The sequence below is a fragment of the Macrotis lagotis genome, chromosome X, assembly GCF_037893015.1.
Source record: "Macrotis lagotis isolate mMagLag1 chromosome X, bilby.v1.9.chrom.fasta, whole genome shotgun sequence".
NCBI classification, from domain to species: domain Eukaryota; kingdom Metazoa; phylum Chordata; class Mammalia; order Peramelemorphia; family Peramelidae; genus Macrotis; species Macrotis lagotis.
Window position 1 is genome coordinate 387,153,818 of NC_133666.1, and position 23,571 is coordinate 387,177,388.

The 23,571-nt window shown below is 32.4% G+C and overlaps 1 protein-coding gene and 1 long non-coding RNA gene across 9 annotated transcripts in view; one reads left to right on the top strand and one right to left on the bottom strand.

The window, feature by feature from the left end:
• Positions 1 to 23,571, top strand: part of LOC141503258 (uncharacterized) — a 171,691-nt gene that overhangs the window by 103,465 nt on the left and 44,655 nt on the right. The gene's annotated exons all lie outside the window — the stretch shown is intronic.
• The window catches only part of RALYL (RALY RNA binding protein like), an 888,236-nt gene that overhangs the window by 62,177 nt on the left and 802,488 nt on the right, over positions 1 to 23,571 (bottom strand). For all 7 annotated transcript variants that reach the window (XM_074208457.1, XM_074208459.1, XM_074208458.1 and 4 more), the window contains one exon: positions 17,358 to 17,521. In XM_074208457.1, coding sequence (XP_074064558.1) covers positions 17,358 to 17,521 — 164 coding nt within the window. The remainder of the gene's footprint in view (positions 1 to 17,357; positions 17,522 to 23,571) is intronic.

A 23,571-nucleotide genomic window follows, 5' to 3' on the forward strand; every position in this document is an offset into this window, starting at 1 on the left:
TTTGATGAGTTCAATTTATTTGGCTCAGATGACTCAGATGGAATTTAACTTAAGGTACTGAAAGAACTGGCAAATAATTGGTTTTTGAGTCATTTTCTGAAATTTCTGAAGGACATTGTATTGCATTGGAGAAGCAATATAATACCAGAAAATAGCAAATTCTCAACTAAGAAAAGCAAAAAGAAAGAGAATGGAGCATGCAAACCAGAGGCCAATGAGCTTAACTTGGCCTCCTAGCAAAATTCTATTAAAGGTAACTTCATTCAGAACAGAGAATAGTGATCACAAAGAGCCAGCGAGGCTTTATTTTGTTAGATTAACCACATTTCCTTTGTTAACAGGGTAACTTGTCCAGGAGGTCAGAGGGATGCTATACATATAGCTTATTCACCCTTAGTAAAGCACTTGATAAAGTCTATTATTCCATTCATGTGGAAAAAATAGAGAGGTGTGGACTCAGTATTACAATTAGATGAATATGGAACTGCTTAAACAATTAAGTCAACAGGCATAACTAATGGTTTCATATCAACTTTGGGCTATTTTATTGCTTATGGGCATCTTCATAAGAGAATAGGTAAGGTGAATAAAAATCATGAGAATTAAACAATGCAACTTTTGTTACTTGTTATCAGTTTGTTATAAGAAAATCATAAAATCTGGGTTTGAGTATAACACTACCCTTTATTAATAGGGTTAATGGGCAAGTCACTTTATCTCTCTGAGACTTAAGTTTCTTCATTTGTAAAACTGTGATTTGTATATATATATATATATATATATATATATATATATATATTATATACTTGACAGGGATGTGCTGAGGAAAATATAATATAAATGTGAATTATAATTATAGTAAAAGAGGATATTGGATGGACATTATGAGAAAAATGAATTATAATTAATGACAAATTAATCAATAAATCAACAAGTAATTATTAACATCTACTATGTGCCAAGTTGTGTATTAGATTCTGGGGATATAATTACAATAAATGAAATAATCCCTCTTGGAAAATAATTTATAGTCTAACGAAGACCAGATTTTTGGTTAACTGTGCATTTCAATTATTGTTTGTAAGATATTTCTATATATGTATTTGTCTGTATTGTATAAATGAGCTGAGAATGATAAAGTGAAGAAGTTCTTGATTTCAATAATGCCTGACTATCCAATTTAGTCCAAATTTCCAATGAACATGATTTTCTATATCTTCCTCCTTTTTTTCACTTATAATGATCTCACATTGGGCATTCCCTGAGGATTACTGAGCCAAATGGAACATTTAGTTTGACTCTCTTCAGCCCTCAGGAAACATTTAAAATTTAATCAAAATATATTACATTCTATTTCTGATTGAGCTATATAATCATAGTTCAATTATAATTCCATTTTAAGAGGTTTTAAACTTCGAAAAATGCTTTATGTTTAAATCTTATTAGCAAAATAGATCAGGTGACTTTTTTGTTACAAATTCTCAGTTATAAAAGTAATTATTTATTTGTATTTTCATAGGTTGTCAAGTAATTTGTGAAATGAAAAATCACAAGTCTTAGAAATCTATGGAGAATTGCTGCTTTAAAATTCAAATAAAAGGCAGGAGAGTACAGTTTTATAACACAAGGAATTATGCTTAATGTCAATTATTTGGGGATTATGAAAGCATCATTTTTGAGTTGCAGATAAATTCGAAAAAACATGTTTTTTTTTGCCACAACTGCAAATTGATTCTCCTTTGAAGATGATTCACATGCTTTTTGCTAAGAGTATGTCATGTAGTTTTTACTTAAGGCGATCAAATAAAAGGCCAAACATTTTGACCTATTTCTTTAAATTTCAATTCAATAGAAAATGACAGTTCAAATTGCAATTGTTGATGAAAACTAATGGCATCCTTTCAAAATTGTGAAATCATTTTTAGCAATAGAAATATGACTATCTTTTGTTTGTTTATACTTTTAAAAAATCTTGATTTGACTTCAAAACAACTTGAAACCTAAAAGCCCGCTGCTGTCTTCTGCCATTGACCCCATGATGTTTTGTTAACTTAGGGTCTGACTCAATCTATTCTCATGTGGTAATAATAATAGTAATAACTCTTTATGATACTTAAAGGCTTATAAAGTATTATTTCTCACAACCACACTGTGCAGTCAGCAGTTGGTAGTTTTATTCCCATTTTTTTGAAGGAGGAAACTGAACCTCAGAAAGGGGTTCATGCTCACAGAGGGAAGAGGGATTGCTTTGACCACCTAGTTGAACCATACCAAAAAAGAATACCAATTATAATAAATCAGACAAGTAGTCATCCACTTTTGCTTGAAGACCTTCCCTAGAGGGAAACTTTCTGTCCCAAGATAGTCCATCCCATTCTAAATGGTAGAAACTTTCTCCTTAAGCAAACCCAATTCTTTACAACTTCCACCCATTGTATCTAGTTCTGACCCCTGGGACAAGAAGAAAAATCTATCCCTCCACCATAGAATAGCTTTCAAATACATCAAGAGAGCTAAGAAGTCTCCCCAAGACTTCTTCAAGCTAAACATTCCAGTTCCTTAATCTAGTCCTTTTATGGTTGTGGATTTGAAAACTTTCATTATACTGATGTTTATCCAGTTTATAAGTCCTTCCCTAACTTCAAGGCCCACATCTGGGTACAAATACTCCAGATATTGAATAACCAAAGCACCACATATTTTATTTTTGGAAGCTATGCCTCACAATGCAGTCCAATGTCACATATCTGATTACAAGCATGGGAACCAGAATATGGCATATGAATGAGATTGGGTGAGGGGTCCCTGAACAAAAAGGCTTCTACTTTCCCTGAATTTGGTTTGGAAAATAGTCTAAATAGTCAATATTATCACAGCCAAACATTCTGTATTTTGTTTACTGGTTGATAGAGTATTCTTTATCTTTTCTCAATTCTTTTCCCTGACTAGTTTATAAGAACTTTGAAGTTAGGGGGTAACAGTATAGAAAAGAAATTTATGAGATCCCTTGAGTATTCAAGGATTCAGAATTCATGGTTTCTTTTGGTCAACTTATTTGTTGTTATGGGGTTATTTCAGTTATGTCCTACTCTTTGTGATTCTATTTGGGGTTTTCTTGGCAAAGATATTGGATTAGGTTGCCATTTTACAGATAAGAAATGGAGACAAACAGGGTTAAGCAACTTGGCCAGAGTCACATAGCTAGTAAGTCACTCATCTGAATTCTCTATTTCTTACTCTATGTTTGGATAGAGTACAAGGTCTGGAATCAGGAACTTTCATTTCATGAATTCAAATCTGATCTCAGACACTAGCTGTATTATCCTGGGTAAGAGTCACTTAACTCTGTTTTCCTTCCTCAGGTCCTCATCTGTATAGTGAATTGAAGAAGGAAATAGCAAACTATTCAGGTATCTTTGCCACAAAAACTCCAAATGGGATCATGAAGAGTCAGATAAGACTGAAAACAATCAAACAACAAGCAACAACTCCAAATTCAATTTCTCTAAGTCTTGGTCATATATTTATTTTTTTAATTAAAGGGAAAGGTTAAAAAGCTGATAAAATGATGTTGAAAAGATTGATGACTACACAATTTTGATGTTCTTTTTGTTCAATAAGTTTGTTTAAACAAAGAGATGATTGATGTAATCCGAAAAATTAAAATGGTTTTATAGAAAGGAGAACTTTGAAGAGAAATGTGGTCAGGAATCTGAGGCAACAAATATTTATGGGGTTTCTTTAATTGATGAGTATCCCAAGAATCTGCCGAAGGAACAAAAGGTTCTCTATACTTTTGGGGGCCCTTCAGAGCAGCTGTTCCATTATTTTGTACATTTTTTTTGTTTTTAGTAACTATTGGTTGATTGATGTGGAATATTAGTGATTTGAAGTAATCTCATGGCTATTATTTTGCAATCATGCTACTCATTCAAAATCCATATTATATAGATGAGTTACTATAGTTTCTCTAGCATTTGGATTTAAGAGTTGGGTAATATGTTAAGATCAAAGAGGTTCAGATTTTGAATTTACTCAACATATATTATGGTCTGGAAGCAAGCTGCGAATATACATTTAATTTATTTTTGCACAGTCTGATGCATTTGAAATATAGTCTTCCCTCCACCTTGTTCTTTTATTATTCACATTCCTTCCTGCGAGATGCTAGACTTTTTAATGCTCTTAGCACAATTTTTGTGCCACATACTGAAACCAACACCAAGTTCCTCTGTCACTAATTAAAATTGAATTGAAAAGAATTCAAGGCTATTTTATGCCCAGGACAAATTAGCATCCTTATGTTCAAATTTAAACAGTTAATAATAATAATATATACCTATAAAACTTCCTATATATGCAGATTTAATATGTAAGTATAGTTAAAGAAAAGTTCAAAGAAGAAAATTTTGAGGTAAGAAGAAAGCTATAGACAAAAATTGTGTTTTAAAAATAATAGTGGGGGTGGGTGGGAAGGGAGGATGGAAATTTTGCTTTTAACTTAAAAAATATAAATGTGCATATAGATGAAAATAAATAAATAAATAAATAATAAAAAAATAAAAGCAGCAAGCAATCATTAAGTGACTAATCCAGAGAACTAGAATAGATTGTAAAGGGGATAGAAAATTTAGGCAAGCTACAATTTATAAGCCATAATCAAAAACTTTATAGGGGGCAGAAAAAAGATCTGAGGTAGAATCCTATCATTAAACTTATTAACTTGTTGACCAAGGACAAATAATTTGAACAGTGAATTTTTTCTGTAAAAGAAGAAATAATACTTGAATACTCACCTCAAAAAATTGTTGTAAACCTTAACCAAGATAACCTGTCAAGTATTTTGCAAAGTTTCAAAGCACCAACTAAATATAGTCTTTAGTTATTATCATTGCTATTATTATTAGGGGCCAAGATACCAACACATATGGTTAAAATGTTATATTATATGATCAGTATATTAGAGAATTACAAAAGTTAGTGTTTTGTGAGTATAAACATTGGTTGCTAGCATGGAATATAAAGTTGTATGACACAAATCAGAGAGATGTTCAGAGACTTAATGTGTTCCATTTTCACAAATACTACTTTACAAGTCATGTTGATTACATTCCTCTAACTGGCAATGTAGTTCTAGATTAAACTTTTCCACTTGAAATAAAGCAAAATGGCAATTGAGAAAATTAGCCAAATTCCTGAGATCATTCATTTTAGCTATTTCTTGATTTGAAAACTTTTTAGGAGCCAAAGGCAAAAAGAATGAATTTAAATTTATTCATATTTACTTGACTATTTTCTTTGAATTATTCTTTACATTTTTTAAAGAGAGAAAAAATAAAGTAAATACAGTTTCTCAGTTCTATTCTCTCTGAAAAAGTGGGTTGGTTTTTCTGATAAATTTTTGACAATATGAGCACATTACTTTGTTTTCCATCTAGCAAATGATGTTTCTGCCTTATGCTGAGAAGAGAGATGTAATCTGAAAAGGAAATTGGGTATACAAGACTATATTCAATATGTCTGTCTTTATCAAAAGTGTTTGCTATTTTAATTTATGTTATAAAGGATTTATCTTCATTTCACTCTCACATATTGCTATCAAATTTACTTCAGTAAGAATTATCAGGGAACTGGGACAACTATGAAGATAATTCTAATACTTTTCCCTTCCTCATTAGTCCTATCTCACCATTCCCTCTTTCACATTCCAAATAATGGCTAAATTACTTCCAGAAAGCATTTTACTTGAATTTAGAATAATATTTTCAAAATGTTAGTGGAGACATAGCTTAGGAATTGCAATAAAATGTCAAATATGAGTAATGTTATTTTCCTTATAGGATATATTTAGTGTTTACTAAAGACTTATTGTCTGTTCACTAACTATAGTAGACTTAATTCATATCAATAAGTAGGACTTGTTTATCAAATTGAAAATAATAGAATGAATAGGTTAAAGGATAAAACTAATATAATTTTTCAAATTCTGGAGTAATCTATAAATTCCTTATGCATATAAGGAAAGGAATAGGGATCATAATTAGATTTGTTCTCTAGATTTTGGAGAAACAATTTCTAAGATATTAGAGAAAAGTGAGATAGATTTTCATGGCCAAGGAACATAAAAGAGTAATTGACTTTAGTGGATCAAGAACTTCTTAAGAATGGAATTTTGAACATGTAACTATAAATGATATTGCTAAGGAAAAAAAGTTAAAGTGACAATAGATGATTATACAGTATAAAAATCAAATGATTAAAAAGACCAAGCAAAGCACAAGGAGAAATTTGGTGGCACAGTGGAAGAGAGCTTTAGGCCTGAAGTCAGGAAGATCAGAGTTCAAATATGAGCGTAGACACTATCTGTGTAAACTGGTCAAGTCACTTACATTTGTCTCAATTTCCTCATCTGTAAAATGTAGAGAATTAAATAGTATCCAACTCCCAGGATAGTTGTAAGGATTGTAAAGTTCTTAGCCCAGATCTGGCAAATAGTAAGCACAGTATAAATATTATCATCACCACCACCACCACCACCACCATCATCATCATCATCATCATCATCATCATGAATGATGATGATGATGATGATGATGTGACTTGGAGTCGGTTAATCTCTGTTTGCCTTTGTTTTCTCATCTGCAAAATGGGGCTAATCTAGCCTCTTCCTACTTAGACATGACTTTCTGGATGTTCTGGAATAAGAGACTCCATTTCTCTACTCTGAGCATTTTCTCTGATTGTATCCCCAGGCCCAGAATGCTCTTTCCTCATCTCAAACTAGAGACATCTCTAGCTTCCTTTTAGTCTCAACTACAATTCCATTTTGTATGGAAAGCCTTTCCCAGGTGCTCTCAATTTCAATTCCTTCCCTCTGTTAAATCATTATATCCTATATATCCAATACATAACTTACTTTGCATATATCCATTTGCATGTTGTCTCTCCCATGAGATGGTAAGGTCCTTGAGGAGAGAGACAGAATTTTGTCCCTTCATCTATCTGCATAATTTTAACATGGTACTTAGAACAATGCCTAACATTTTGTAAGCACTATATAAAGGTTATTATTATTATTATTATTATTATTATTGTTATCTTTAATATAGTATCTATTTTGTGTCAGCCTCTATGCTGGATGTTATAAAGACAAAATGAAATAGTCATTGCCCTTAAGAAGTCTATATAGTCTGTTCTGGAGAGTCAATTATGACTTTTTGTAGGTGGATACAAGGCAATTTTGAAGGAGAAGATATAGCTAGATCTACTTAGTATGAATAATGAATCACATGAAGTAGTGGCATTATTTCAATTTTTACTGCATATATCCATTGGGCTGGAACCAATTACAATATTTGACATAATTAGAAGTAAAATATTACAAATTCAAATACATGTGACCACTTACTGGATTCATTATTTGCACTAATCTATACCTACCTGTGGTAGTCAGAGATGATGTATGGGGATCAGGGTTCTGATGGTACTTCATGTATCAGATTGAAGCAAGGGTGTAAAAATGAGAATAAATATGGATTTATAGAATTATTTATGTATGACAATGTATAGTATATAATATAGTAAGGTAATTCAATTTCGTGTAATTGCTGGTTGTTATTTGTTGTTATTATCCCAGGGAGCAAGGAAACTCCACTGACAGATTGGCATTCCTTTGCCTTTTATGAACTTGGCTTTCTATGAAACAACAAAAGAGAGGTTAAATGACTTTTCTAAGATAATACAGACAAAATAAATCAGTAGTTGAACTTGCACTTAGGCTTTTCTAACTCTGAGACTGAATCTCTATTTATTATGCAACACTACCTCTCTTGTAGCTTACTAGAAGGAATATTTCAGCTCAATGTGGGGGTGTGGGAGAGGGGAAATCATAGCAAGAAGAATTACCCAGAACTTTAAGTGGACCCCATGTTCGGGCTTGGCCAAGAGCCAATGATGGCAGAATTATATTGCATTGAATTAAAGTTCATTGAGGCAGGTTGACCAGATGTTTAGGGGGGATATTGGGAAGGGTATTCATGCTTTAGTTACCATTTGGATTAATTAGGTGGCCTTAGAGTTCTCTTCCAAGAGGACCACAAAAAATAAGTTTATCAACTGGAGATGATATGCAGGAACGAGATAGATTACAGGTAGAGAAACCAATTAGGAGATTAGTATCATAGCCTATGGAGCTGAAGACCCAAAACAGAGATAATCAGAATTTGGACTGTACTTTTAGAATCACCAATTTTGAGGACAAAACATACTTTGATATTATTAAATAAACATACAGATAAAGCAGCTGCATGTTAATGATCTAATCTTTGGAATTAATTAAATTAAATTAAATTTTATTCTTTAGAAACTTTGCATCTTTAAAAATTAAAGTAACAAAAAAGCATCCTTTAGAAACTTTTTTGCTCTTTTAATTTCGAAAGATCCATAGTATGGTGCATCACTATAGTATTTATTTTGACAGTAATAACATTCTAGATTAGAAAGATTTTAACCCTATCTTTGTTATATGAGAGCATATTGCCTCTTCAAAAACATTAACCAAATACAGACTTGATTAAATCTCTTTTCTATTAAACTTCTTTATCTCTATTTCTATATCTACAATAAATTAATAGAAAATCATAGGCCCATAGAATTTAGAGCTGAAAAGCACTTTAGAGAAGAGCTATTCTACTTTCCTACATGTAAGGACATCTAGGTCCATAGCCTTTTGTCACTGAAAAATTCTTTCAGGCACTTATTATTGTGGTTTTTTTTTTGTATTTACTTCTTTCCTTTAATAGTGAAATTGCATCTTAAGGACTATATAATAATTAAAGCTGACATTTATATAGTATTTTGATATTTGTAATTTTACAAATATTAACTTAAATAATATGATTCAAAGATGAATTGAATTGTCTCAATTTTCCTTCTAACCATATTGGGTTTTTTGCTTTCAGATTGTTTTTGTTATTGTTGTCTAATCATTTTTTAGTCATATATGACTCTTTATGACTCTCTTGGGGATTTTCTTGGCAAAAATAATGGAGTGGTTTGTCATTTCCTTCTCTACCTTATTTGCAGATGAGGAAACTGAGGCATCAGTAAGTAACTTACTCAAGGTCAGACAGTAAATTTCTGAGGCCAAATTTGAACTGAGGATATGAGTCTTCCTGATTCCAAGCCTGACATTCTGCTAACTGTACCATCTAACTACTCTTTCAAACTGTAACCTTTTCAATTAATTATAGATTGACAGCTCCATGAAAAAAATAACCATTTAGGAATGCCAAAATTAAAATAACCCACTTTATAATATATACTTTAATAATACACTTTAAATATTTTAAGTACTCTCTAGGTTATCTCATTGAATTCTTACAACAACCTCATGAGGTAGGTACTATTATTCTATTTTTAGAGGAGTCTAAGAGAAGAGAAGTGACTTGCGCAGGGTCATGTAGCTTGGGAATGCCTAAAGGAAAGATTTAACTTAGGTCTTCCCAGGTACAAGTTTAATATTATTTCCTCTGTCCCACCTGGATGTTTCAAAGCAACAGAAAGAATCATGCAGACAGGCACAAAGAAGCAAACTCAGGCTCACTAGAAAGCAAAATTTTTGAACAATGGCACTCTTCCAAAGTGGAATGGACCTCTTCATTGGCAATGCTCAGATTTCAGGAAAAGTCTGGATTACTACTTGTTGTTTTACAGAACAGATTCATCTTCAGGTAAAAATTGGACTAAGTTGCCTCTAAAGGCCATGTGAACTTAAAACTATTGATATTTCTTTTATTAGATGTTAATTATATGAAAAGGAACTCTTGCCAGTGTGATATTTTTCAACATTAAGAAACTATAGTCTATATCCATAAAACCTTTCTTTTCTTTCTTAAATGCTTAAATGCAATCATCATTTTTGCAAAACTCATCTTATTACTACACAATTTGATTGAATTCAATAAAGACTGTGATGATTATCACTCTAGTTTTTAGTGATATGAAGAGAGGCAAGAATATCTTATGCTGATCCATCGAAAAAATCTTATCAGTATTCGGTGTTGGCAGGTTATCATGTTAATTTATTTTCTCTTTATGTGGTTTTTCTCCTCAGAGGAATTTAATCATGTTTTTAAAAAGCTTCTGTATGCTGAAAAATGATGAATTATGCAAGCCATAACATTAATTTCCTCTCCTGTATTTGCCAAACAATTAAATACTGGCAGTCATTAATGAATGAGTAAAATGGATACCTGAAAATCTATTTCTGGTTGAACTAATCATTTAACGCTTTATAGTTCAAACTTCATAGTTTGAACTCTGAGGTAATTATTAAACCCAGGCAGTAGACTAATTATGTAAAAGTCCTTTCAAATACAACTTCCAATATGCACAAAATAGTTTGACATACTCCTATGCAAATGAAGGTTCAGTTATCTTTCTCTTGTTAATACTGACAGACTGCAAATTGTTTTCAAAAATCTTATTTAGATTTCTATTTTACCAACCTAATACTTTTCACTTTTATTTACATGAATCATGAGTTAAAAATATAGAAATGAATAATATAAGCAAAGTATGGTTTCCTTTTACATTAGATATTCTATTAAGAGTCAAATATCAATACAATAGAAAATTAGAATATCTGATATAAGCTCTTAATCATTTTGCAGTAATAAATAGTTCTTGAATAATTTCCCTTATAGCTCTTCCCTTTTCCTTTTCTCATTTCCCTTACTTTTTCTCACTCCTATCTTAGAATCACATATAATTCACCAACAGTTTACCATTTCAGGGATGACACTATGTGCAGAATACTGTGTTAAATGGGGTGAGATTAAAGGTTTAGAATATAACCCTAGCATTGGAGGGCACTTCAAAGAATATCTGGTCCAAATCCTACCTAGATAGATGTGTCCTCTTAAGTCCAAGACAAGTAGCCATCCAGATCTTACTGGAAGACCTTTAGTGATAAATAAAACTTCATTTCCTGAGGCAACTAGCTCAGACTTTATGTCTACATTCAGGATCTCTGTCAATTAAGGATAACCTCTTTTCCCCCAAACAACTCTTCCTCTAAATTTCTCCCCAAACTGAAAGTATTGCACTGTTCTTTTGCCATTTCTATATAAAGTTCTTTGAGAGTTTTGCTCTCTTTTTCGCTCATCTTTTTCTTTATAGCAACTAATGTTGGGCACAACATTAAATTAAATGAACTAATGAACCTCAAGAAACCTTAACAAAACATGAACAATGACTATCTCCACAAAGAACTTTCCTTTCTTAATTTTCTATTTGTTGCTTATTTTTGGACTTTAAAACTTAGGTGTTTTCTTGAAATCTACATTGATTATCCTACTGAAATTTTTAGTTAGGATGAAATAAGATTCTGTCAAGAAAGATACTCTAAAATATTTTTGATTTTATATATAAAGTGTTATAATTTCACACTATAATAAGAAGCAAGAGTAACATGGGCTTATGAATACAAATTAACATTTAAATAGTGGTCTGTAAATTTTGGAATAAAAAAGGAGAAACCTAAGACAAAGAGACACTAAACAAAGGGTTGTCTCTTTTCTTTGTTTTTCTCCATTGAGGATTAAATGGTTTCTGGCATGCAAATCTAAAACTGCAAGAATGTTCTTTCTTCAGCTTGGATCCCACTCTTCCTTTTCCTAAATTCAACCTATCAGTATATCTAGAGATATTTACTTATCATCTACCATGTTCAAGTCATTGTTAGGGATAGGGAAAAATGCAAAATATTGTAGTCTCAAGGACTTTATAATATAGTTGGGGAATGAGAACTTAAAAAAAATTCAACAAAGCAAAAAATATCATAAATCAGCACACAGCTGATTTCCAAATGGGTTTTATGGGCAGGTGCAAAGGTAGGAGAAATTTCTAGGCGATGGAGTGGACTGGGAAGGTGGGAATTAATGAATGAGTTTAATACCTCAGATAAATGAGATATTACTCTAATATGATAACACTTTGGTTACAGTGAAATATCCAAAACTTTTATAGGAAATCAATTTTCTTCAAGAAAATTCAAGAAGTAAATAGAGAACATTGTATCCTTCTAACATTATTAGAGAATACAGGAAATATAATTTAAGATTGTTGCAAAGAAAAATTAGCATTTCTCCATTTTAATTTATTTTTCCACCAGTCTAATTTTAGGTTAAAGTTAGTTATTTTTCTTTTTGTATGTCTATTTAAATATCCCTGTATTCATTCATACTAGTTATTATTAAGCTCACAATGTAGCCAGACACATTCTCATAATGCCAGAACATTGTGGGATGCTTCCAAAGATCGTCATTAATGTTCTTGAAACTTAATTATTAGAATAATAATAATAAGTACATTTACATAGCATTTTAAGATTATAAGTACTTTCCATATATTATCTCATTTGATACTCCTAACAATCATATGAAGTAGGTGCTATTTTTTTAAATCAGAAATTGAGACTGAGGGTTATTAAGTTACTTAGCCTAGGTGATAAACAAGTATGTAGGGCAGGATTGAAATTCGTATTTCTAATACCCAGCCAAGTGAGATATTAATTTCTTTATATAACTACCACTACATCATGTATGCAAATTGCCTAGTTTAAAATCAGTTCTCAATAAGTATATGGTTAATTGGATGTCACATCAACTTCAAAACTATCTTAATATTTCTAGAGAGGCAGTGCAATACTGTAGGCAAGCATACTTACTGAAGACAGATGTGCTTCCCATTCTGCCATTCACAAGCTCTATGGCTATGGACAAATCATTTCACCTTACCTTTCTCTGAGACTCATTTTCCTTAACCGTAAACTGAATGAATTGAATTTTCTTCCTGTGTGACCTTGGATATTTAAGCCATCTAGTTTCAACTTCTTGAAGGTAGCATAGTACAAAAATTGTCAGAGGATCCCGGTTCAAATCTCACCTTTTACATAGTACCTGTGTGACCTTGGGTAATTTCCTTTAGCTTACTTCCTTAAGCTCCAGTGTCCTTATTACAAAATGAAGAGGTTGGACTAGATTGCCTCTTCTATCTCAGTGATCAATGATCCTGATATATATATATAAGAGGAGGGGGCTGGCCTAGATTATCTATAGGATATTTAATAGTTCAAAATAATATGATCCTAAAAAAACTTTCAGGAGGGCCAGTGTTCAAATCTAGTCCCAGACATCTATGTGACTTTGGGAAAGACTTAAATCCTGTCTCAGCTACCTCATTATACCCAAAATGGGAATAATAATAGCACTGATATCCCAGGGTTTATTGAGAGGATTAAATGAGATAATAATTATAACCTTCAGCCGTGTCTGGCACAAAGTAAATGGCTATGTAAATGTTAGCTGCCTTTACTACTACTACTACTACTACTACTACTACTACTACTACTACCATTACTACTACTACCATTACTACTACTACTACTACTACTACTACTACTACTACTACTACTACTACCATTACTACTACTACTACTACCATTACTACTACTACTACTACTACTACTACTACCATTACTACTACTACTACTACTACCATTACTACTACTACTACTACTACTACCATTACTACTACTACTACTACTACCATTACTACTACTACTACTACTACTACCATTACTACTACTACTACCATTACTACTACTACTACTACTACTACCATTACTACTACTACTACTACTACTATTACTACTATTTCTACACTACTGCTGCTGCTGCTGCTGCTGCTGCTGCTGCTACACTGCTCCTTTGTCTGGAATGTTCTCCCTACTCATCTCTTTCTTTTAAATCTTTGACTTCCTTCAGGACCTTACTCAAATCCTGGTGTGTTTTTTGCAAGAAGCCTTTCCTTGCCTCTTCAACTTCTAGAGTCTTTTCTACTAAGGTTATCTCTGATGTACTCCATAGTTATCTTGTAGGTACCTATTTATTTAGAAGACATCTCCTCCATTAGAATATAAGCTTCTTGAGGACAGGGACTATTTGGAACTTTCTTTGAATCCTCAACATAGTGTCTGACACCTATTAAAACTTTGACAAATCCTCACAGATAATATCTGGATTACTGCATTCAGTTCAGTTTCCCATATTTCAAGACAATGAGCAAATCAGGAGAAGTTTTCCCAGGATCATTAGAGGGTTGGAGAAATATCACATGAGGAACACTTGAAGGAAAAAATGTTTAATTTAGAGAAGACTTAGAAAATATACTGGTTGTCTTCAAGTCTTTAAAGGGCCATCACATGAAAGGAGTATTAGATGTTTTTTTTTAAAAGTTGGCCCCAGAGAACAGAACTAAAAGTAGCAATTGAAAAACTGCAAAAAAATGATAGTTTGAATTTTTAGATAACTTTTTTAATAATTAGAACTTTCCAAAGTGAAATAGGTTCCCTCAAGACTTAATCAGTCAATTAAAACTATTTCACTTTTCACTAATACTCTAGGGGAAAAAAGACAACAAAAGTATCCATTTCTAAAGAATTTTCATTTTGTGGGATAAGCAAATTGGAAACATCTAACTACAACTCTTCATTTACTTAGAAAATGTTGGACACACTTAAAAAGAAGACCTTGATAGAGATTGGGATAGGTAAGGCAAAAACTTTTGAATGGCTAATTGAAACCCCAAGAGTCACATACGTAGTGGAGGCAGCTAACATTTATATAGCATATGTGACCTATCATGTTCACCCTAGAAAATTGAATCCCTTTGATGAGATCATTCCTATTCTTGGTTTGAGTTCATATCTTACCTGACTACCATCTGAAGAGCTGATTTACTTCGACATATTCATTAGTATATTCTCATTGGCAAAGCTCCAATTTCTGTTTGCTGTTTTTCTTGGACAAATGTATTTTACTCAATATTCATGATGGTATTTTGGGTAACAAGTGTTAGGTGAGAAGGGGCAAAGAGAGTTAGTAAAAGTGAAGGGCCATATTCATCTTTAAGAGTGGTAAGGAAATGACTTTCTTTCTGAGCCTATCAGAGTTCTAGACTAGAGATATTTGAGAAACAGTGGATAGATTTACTTCTAGCCTGGTAATCTTACTAGAGATTGGAGGAGAGGCTGCTTGATGTTGGTAGTCCTAGACCTTGACTACCCTTTATTTCAACTGGGTTCCAGCTAGGTTCCAAAACAGTCAGGCCATCTATGAGCTATGGCTATATATTTAGGCAGCATACCCATAAATCTATTTTATATAAATGCATACACACACACACACAGTGTGAGAAACTGAAGAGAAAAGAAAAATTATAAACTTTTCTATATATGATTATATGAAATATTGGATTTATATATTTGATACATATGTACACAAATATACAATATACATATATGCATACATATACATATACATATACATATATATATATATATATATATATATATATATATGCACACAAATAGGTGATGCTTGTCCTTCGGCCTTGAAAAAGACCATGACATCAGGGAGATGATACCATGACGAGTACATGAATTAGATTTGAGTGAGGGGGATGCTAAGTCACCAGTCTCGCTTTCTCCTCCAGAGCCATTTAGGTCCAGTGGCCAGATATGAATCTGGGTGACTGGAGATGGTCCTGGATGTAAGACAATCAAGGTTAAGTGACATGTATATAAGTATATATAAAAATAAAGATTAACTATATAAAATACAGAGATGGCCTTTCAGGGATGTTTTAGAAGTACAGATTGAATCAGATGCTCTTTTACCTCTGAGAATCTATGAATCAATTATTAAGTGGTCTTTAAGATACTTTTCATCTCCAAATCCAGTTGTAAGGGTTGTGAATAATGTGCTATACCAGTTTTAAGTCATTACAGAAAGATGAGTTAACTTAAAATAATCTTAGTATATCACAATGAAGTGACAAAACAAAAGACAACTATATCCCTTTACTTTGTTTCTGAAAATTTAAGTCAAGAGATGGTTCATCTAGCTTGTCCTCAGAAATAAAATCTGATAACTGTGATGGAATTGTAGAGTTCCATAAGAATCAGTTCAAAAGTTCATTAATGGTTCTAGAATAAGAAGGTACAACTTAGATTTTTATTTTTTAAAGTTACCTTTAAAGAAATCAGTGTGGTAAAATGAAAGGAGCACTGACTCTGGAGTCAGTTGTACTGGGTTCAGATCTTGACACTTACTACTTTTGTAATCATGGGAAAGTCATTTTAGTTTTCTGTGCCTCAGTTTCCTTGTTTGTGAAATGAGGAGATTGGACTATATGGCTTCTACAATCCTTTCACTTCTATATTTTTGATCTTATGATTTCTTTAAGAACCTAAAGATGGCAAAGTATATATGTGTGATCATTTAACAATTTTCCAGAAATTTATATTAGTTTGATATATCACATTTTATGATACCAGTCTGGATAGTTAATGAACATCACAAAATCAATATGCTCAAAACTTAGCTCACCATTTTCCTTCCTCCTCGAGATATCCATCATCCTTCAGTCAGATTCTTTTTCATTATCCCCATATTGAACTAGTCATCAAGTGAGACTGGTGACTTTCTTGCATGTATCAACTTCTTTCTATTCCCATGCCCTGCTATATAGCTCTCTTTGTCACCTCCTATCAGCATGATTAAAAAATAGGTTCCTATCTGATCTCCCTATTGCTTCTGGCGTAAAACAAAGTCCTTATTTTATCATTTAATGTCATTCCCTCTTTCTGTTCCCCACCCCCCAATTTATCTCTAACATAGCTTTTGCAACTTCTTTCATATTCCTCTCCACCAACAAACTTTGCAGTAAAAATGTACTATTTACTGTCCCCACACAGCATTCTACATACTATTTCTTTGCATAGGCCTTTCCACCTCGACTTCCTCTGCACTTTTGCCTCTTAGAATTCCTTCAAGAGTCAGCTACTATGTTCATTTCCATCTTTCCTGATTTCCCACCAGTTGTCAATGTTATCTTCTTCTCCAGTATATTACAAATGTTTTTTAGGAAAAAAAATCTTTAATTTTTGCCTTTGTATCCCCAGTACCTATCACTGTGTCTTGAAAGTAGCAGGCACTTAAAAAATTAAATTGCATTGGGCTGAAGATATCATAGTAAGACAGATTCATTCCAAGGTAATAGTCACCCTTTAAGGAAAATTGCCATAAAAGGCTTTGATGTGCAAATGGCCCCAATGTGATGACTCTTGCTTTATCTTTTAATCTGAAACCTATTTTATATTCCCTTTTGAGTTCTATGCAGATTTTACCAAGTCAGAATGATGCACTCTGATTCCATAGACACATATTCTTTCCAGTGCAATACATTCAAACATTCTCCCAAAGGAAACAACAATCACAAAAATAACTCACATTTTGATCCTGAAGAAGAAGTCCCACTTGATGCAGATTTCGATCCTCCTTTCATGGAAAAAACACCTTTGCCTCGACGAGTTGCTGTTACAGCCACACGGGGACGCTTCAGGGGTATCACTGCTCGGGGAGGTGGGGGGACACGCCCATGGTAATCAAACAACCTTCAAGAAATATAACTGGTGCTTAGATTTTTTGCTTTATATGAGAATATTCAATCAATTGTGTTTTATATATATATATATATATATGTATACCATATATATATATATATCAACATACACCTATATGGTACATAATTATATTGTGTGTGTATATATATATATATATTTTTTTTTTCTTTATATTTATACATGCACATGCTTTCTTTAAGAAAATTCCTAGAGGGCAAGGACTCTCATTTTTCTTTTTTTGTATTTTCAGTACTTAGGATAGTACTGGCACATAGTAAGTACTTAGTGTGAGCTTACTGGTTAACAATTTAATGCTGCTAATATTGTTAATAAATATCAGAAAAAGCCCCTGAACTTTGGTTTTTTCCTAATCTGAGCTTTGCTGTGTCTCAGATTTGTAAGTTTCCCTTTGGTTTTTCTAATGCAATTTTTCTTAAATATCAGGAATGATTAATAACAATTACATAATGTTATGCTTTTTTATATGTATATATTCACATATAAAATCTATAGTTAGATTTCGTTAGATAAAAATTGTATCAATGGCATTGAAAGTATATGGAAAGAAGTAACTTTCTCATTGGAACTGACAGTACTTTGATATAGTTATACTATGCTACAAATATTCAGCATTGTTATTAAACAGCATGTATTAATTTTGTCTTTATTTTGCTGTATAATTTTTATTCTTGTAACTCTTTTTCAGTGAGCAGGATAGGTATTATGTTTATATGATAGATGAACATAGAAATGAAGCCCTTAGCATTTTGCCACTGCCATATAGCTAGTTGAGGAAAATGTCCTGTTAGAAAATAGAATTGGGAAAAAAAAATCTCTAGACATTTACTTGCAAATTAATGAAAATATCTTATTACCAGCAACTATGGTAAACATTTTCTCTTTGAAGAGCATAGGATATACAAAAAAGATATTCATCTATGTATACACATATCATATATGGTTGTACATAATTTGTACTGTTATACTAGCTCTGAAAAACATCAACAATAATAAAGGACAGGAGGAAAATAGCTTATTGAGTCTGAAAGTTATTTAGTTCTCTAGAATGTGAAACTATTCCCCAATGAACCAGATGTATAATTAGGCAATCAACTGTAAAGATAATAGTGTTATTGATTTAAGAAATACAATAGTTACTTATAACATTGTTTCCCATTACTTAGATTAAATTCTTGTACTATCTTTAAAAACAGCCAATCAATAGCAATAATCCAATATCATGGTGAATGGGAGAGAAAAAGAAAGAAAAAAATAAAAGCCTTATATAACATATTAGTATGGAAAATTAGTTTTCTCTTAGGCATAAAAATGAATGATACAGTAATTCCATTTTAAAAAAAGAATCCTTTCACGATAAGACACTCTGGGGAAAATTTAAAAACACTATTACACAATGGAAAAAAGGAATATATATAAAGCTAATTTTAAACCTGCCAGACAAAACTCCAAAGTACTTTAGAGATTTTCTTATATCAGAGGTAAAACGTTCTGAAATGGAATAAACACATTCTGAGGAAAAAGCTGAGTGATATTTAGAAGGAAAGAGAGATGCAATAAGACAGTTCAAGAGGATTAAATCTCCATGAGGTCCATTACAGGTACTGTCAGCATTGGATGTGATATGAAAATCAATATGATACTGTTTGGGAAGATGAGATTGGAAAAGGTTATAAAGATCACTCATGTCTATAAGATCTTAAAGATAAAAAAGTATTAACCAAACCTTCTCCTAATTTTAGGCACATAAGGTCTTTTATATTTCATATGTCATGAATACAATCAAATATTGTGCTCTCATGAATTCCAAACCGTAAAGCTACTAGGAGAGGACTGTGGCAATGGCCACATCCAAGATTCAAATCTCTCTTGTGCAGAAGCTTCAGGTCCCTCTACAATGCAACTTAAAAAAAGTTCAACATTCCTTTTAAGCCCAGTCAGAAATATATTTTGCTTATGAAATGAAGAAGTCTGACTAGGCAAAACTCTATATTCCTATACTTCTTAAACAACTAACAATACTTCCTAGGAGAGAGGGGAAAAGAATATCATTTCCAGAACTCAGCTTGTCCAGGATTGTAAAGTGTACCACCCAAAGTAGTTGAAGTTAATCTAGCACCTGAAACAATAATTAATCCTTTTCTTTGGAGGGCAGTATTCCCCTCAGGGAATAGTTATTGGTCATCAGAATTGAGGTCAAAACTGCTTTATTTTTGCTTTTGTATCCTCAATGCTTAGCATAATGTCTGATCATACTGTAGATATTTAGTGCACAGTATTCTTGTAGCTTCAGAAATCATCTTCATATCTGAAATATAAGTACTACCTTACAAATAACTATAATCCTTCTCATCTCAAAATCATATTTGTATCTAAAGATTTAGGTACATGAGCTCAAAAACAGAATTTTGGTAAAGTCAATTTTCTTGCCTAAAATTGCTGGGAATAAATATATATTATTACATATATATATATATATAATACATATTATATTATATGTACACATGCATAACTTATTATCCTATACTCATTATATATCCTGTATACCATATATATATATGTATATATATATAAAATGGATCTACATATAGTGGGTAAATCACTTTGCTTCTGTTTTCCAGTTTCTTATCTATATAGTAAGGGGTGGTTCTTAGAATTGCAAAGGACCTAAGTAAGTGATCAGCTAAGAAAACCTGGGAAAGACATTATGGCATTGGGATTATATAGTGCTACATGGGGATATCTGCCACTTAATATTTAGGTGACTATAAGCAATTCACTTAACAGCCCTAGATATTCCTCATCTGTAAAATGAGGATATATCCATATTTTTGGGGGGAGAATGAATAAGGAACTTAATGTAACTCATGAGTTTCATTCCAGAAGAAGGTTACTTTTCTCCTTTATGGTTTTAGGGGTGCCCATGAAGAGTCAGAGGTAATTTTCTAATGCAATCTACTAGAGATGCTATTAATGTATTCTCATCCAAATTTATCAGCTCAGAATTATTTTTCAGTTACTGTTAAGCAGCTTTTAGGAAAAAGTATTTAGGAACTGTACAAACACATACACCTGAATATCTAATAGCAGTGCATAAAGAATCTATGGCTAAGTGAAACTTAAAGTACATATGGACAGGGGCTTAAATTATAGCTCCTACTTGTTGAAAGTCTCTTTCTTCCCATTTTTGGGATGCACAAAAAAAGTACTCTTTGACTTTGTGTCATTTCTTTCCTGTTTTTTTTAAAAATAGAATCACGAATTTATGACCAGTATGCCTTTACCTCCAAATATAGTCATTGTTGGTATCTTATTTAGGGAGATCACTAATATACCAATGAGAAGATCTGTAGTCCAGAAATCCCTTGAACACTTCAAAGCTCCTAAAATCCTCTTCTATTCAAAGAGAAGGGAGGGGAATGAAATCTGGTAGCTTTAGAAATCACCTTCATATCTGAAATATACTAGTAATACCTTACAAATAATTATAATTCTTCTCAAGGTCTCTCTTCCCACAGTAGCACTCCAACCTCCCCTCCATTCAGCCCACAAGGTCTCTCCTCAGTGGCTTAGGAAAGTCACTCTTGCTCCAATCTCTCAAATGACTCCAGTTCTATACTAGCTTTATGGATGAACCATGAATCATGACTATGATGTCTTGGTCTATTTGAACTTTTCTTCCTGGGCAACATCATTCCAATTTCAAGCTCTTAGTCTAAAGTCTATGATTGAAAATGATTGATTTATTGGATATCTTATCACTTACTTTAAAATTAACTTGCTTGACTAAGTCAATAAACCCCACTCTTATCTTTTCCCTCAATTTTGAGATTTGCTATTCCAAGAGCAAGGATATGTCACATGTTGATGGTAACTGACCAAGTCATAAGGTGGTAGAAGTATATCTAAGTATATTATTCTTCCCGGCAGCACCAATTTAGTCCAAGATAGAGACTTTCAAAAAAGTGACTTATAGACATGTTAGGTCTTTATTAAGCTAAGTATTAAGAAGTCTAATATAATTCCTTGTCATCTTAAAGGAGTCCCACAATTTGAATATTTCAACTATATCCTGGTGACCACATTAGTAAATTGATACAAGAATGAAAATCTCAGCACAGTTGACATGAGTTTCTTTTTCTGTTTTTGCAAGGCAGAGGGATTAAGTGACTTGCTCAAGGTCACACAGCTAGGTAATTATTAAAGTGTCTGAGGATGGATTTGAACTCAGGTTCTCCTGACTCCAGGGTTGGAACTCTATCCACTGCACCACCTAGCTGCTCTGACATATGCTTAAGCTCTACCAGAAATAATACCATTGGCTTTACACTTTGTTTGCTGGTGTGTGAGTATCAATCATACCTAAGTACTGAGTCTCTGAAGAGACTCACACAACCAATGAATCTCTTAACTGAGAGAGAGGATAAAGAAAATTTACCACCTACTTTGGCCCAAGAACACTGAAATAAATCAACAATGATATGATGCTCAAGTTCACTGTCAAGAGCTTCAAGGTGGTGATAGAGTTCTACTGAGAAATTTTGGTGTTCATGGGATATACAAGTTGGTAGACGGAAAGTCACTCCATGCATAGCAGTGGAGACAGTCCCAGAGGATGGTGGCAGCCCTGAAAACAGTATTCACTGAAATTATTGATTGCTATTAGGTAAGTTACTTGGACTCCCTTTTGGATATGCATTAATCTCTGCACACTCTAAACCAATCTCTGCTGTCAACCTGACATGGCTGTTTGACCTAGACAATGGCTCAGAAAACTACCTCCAATGGATAAGACTTTATATACTGTACCTCATTTAACCAGGGTATCATTTATTGGAGTACAGTAGTTATTTTTATTTTGTAGTTTCATTGCTTTCCTTGAAAACCAGACATGGTAAATAATTTCACTTTCCATTTATTTCATATAATTTATTCAATCTGATACAACAGCTCTAGGAACTCTAGTGAAACAAATTACTAATATAGCTGCTTATTTTAGAAATAAATTATACATATCTTCTGTTATTCTGAAATAGGTCAATAATTACACATTTTAAAATATATTTTGATAATTATAATTTTGAAGTATGATTGTTATACATTTTTCAAATGTAAGGAAAAAATTATTTTATGACTTAAAGAATAACCCTTAAGCTCAAAAATTTTCTGAGAGTTTTAGACTCTGTAAAAGTCATGTAAATTATTTTCCCCCTTAAATATCAAAGTATAAAAGTCAAAACCATATTTATAAAAATATATCAAATATACTCAAAATGCATTTATTAAACTTAAAATTGAATTAAAACTTTTGGGAGATACTATATAATGCAATCCAAATGGATCAAATGCTAATTGAAATAAGCATTAAGAAATACAGTTTGCTGTTACATATTTCCAATATGTGTGAGAGCTCAGCACACACTGGTACTCTGTAATCTATGATCTGAAACAACTTTAACTTGATCTAAGAATTTTTCATTTGCTGAAATTACATTGGTTTTCTCCTGTTTTTAATTAATATGAGAACAAAATGATTCTATAACTGAACAACTGCTTACTTTATTAAACATAACTTTTTAACTTTGTAAAAGCATTTCAGGCATGGTGGTTGTTTTTCTGTTAAGAAAACAATTTAATGCTCACTAATTAAACAGCATCTTACTGATAACATGGAACAAAAAAAGGTTCAATTGCAATCATAATATTACAATAACTGAAAACACTCCTTGAGGCCCCAAATTTAGTTTTTTTTAATACTCAATTTACCTTACGTTAGTGTATAAAGATTTTTTATTTTCAGGTTGCATACAAAGACATTCCTTGACAGCTATGCATTCGAAGAAGAGTATTGTAGTGGGAAGGGCATCAGACTTAGGAGGCCTGAATTTGAATCCCAGCCCCGCTACTTACTACTTAGTAGACCTTGGGCAAGCTCAATTCCTCAATTCCTCAGTTTTCTCACTTGTAACATAAAGATGTTATCTTTGATGGTCTCTAAGATCAGTTCCAACTAAATGATCCTG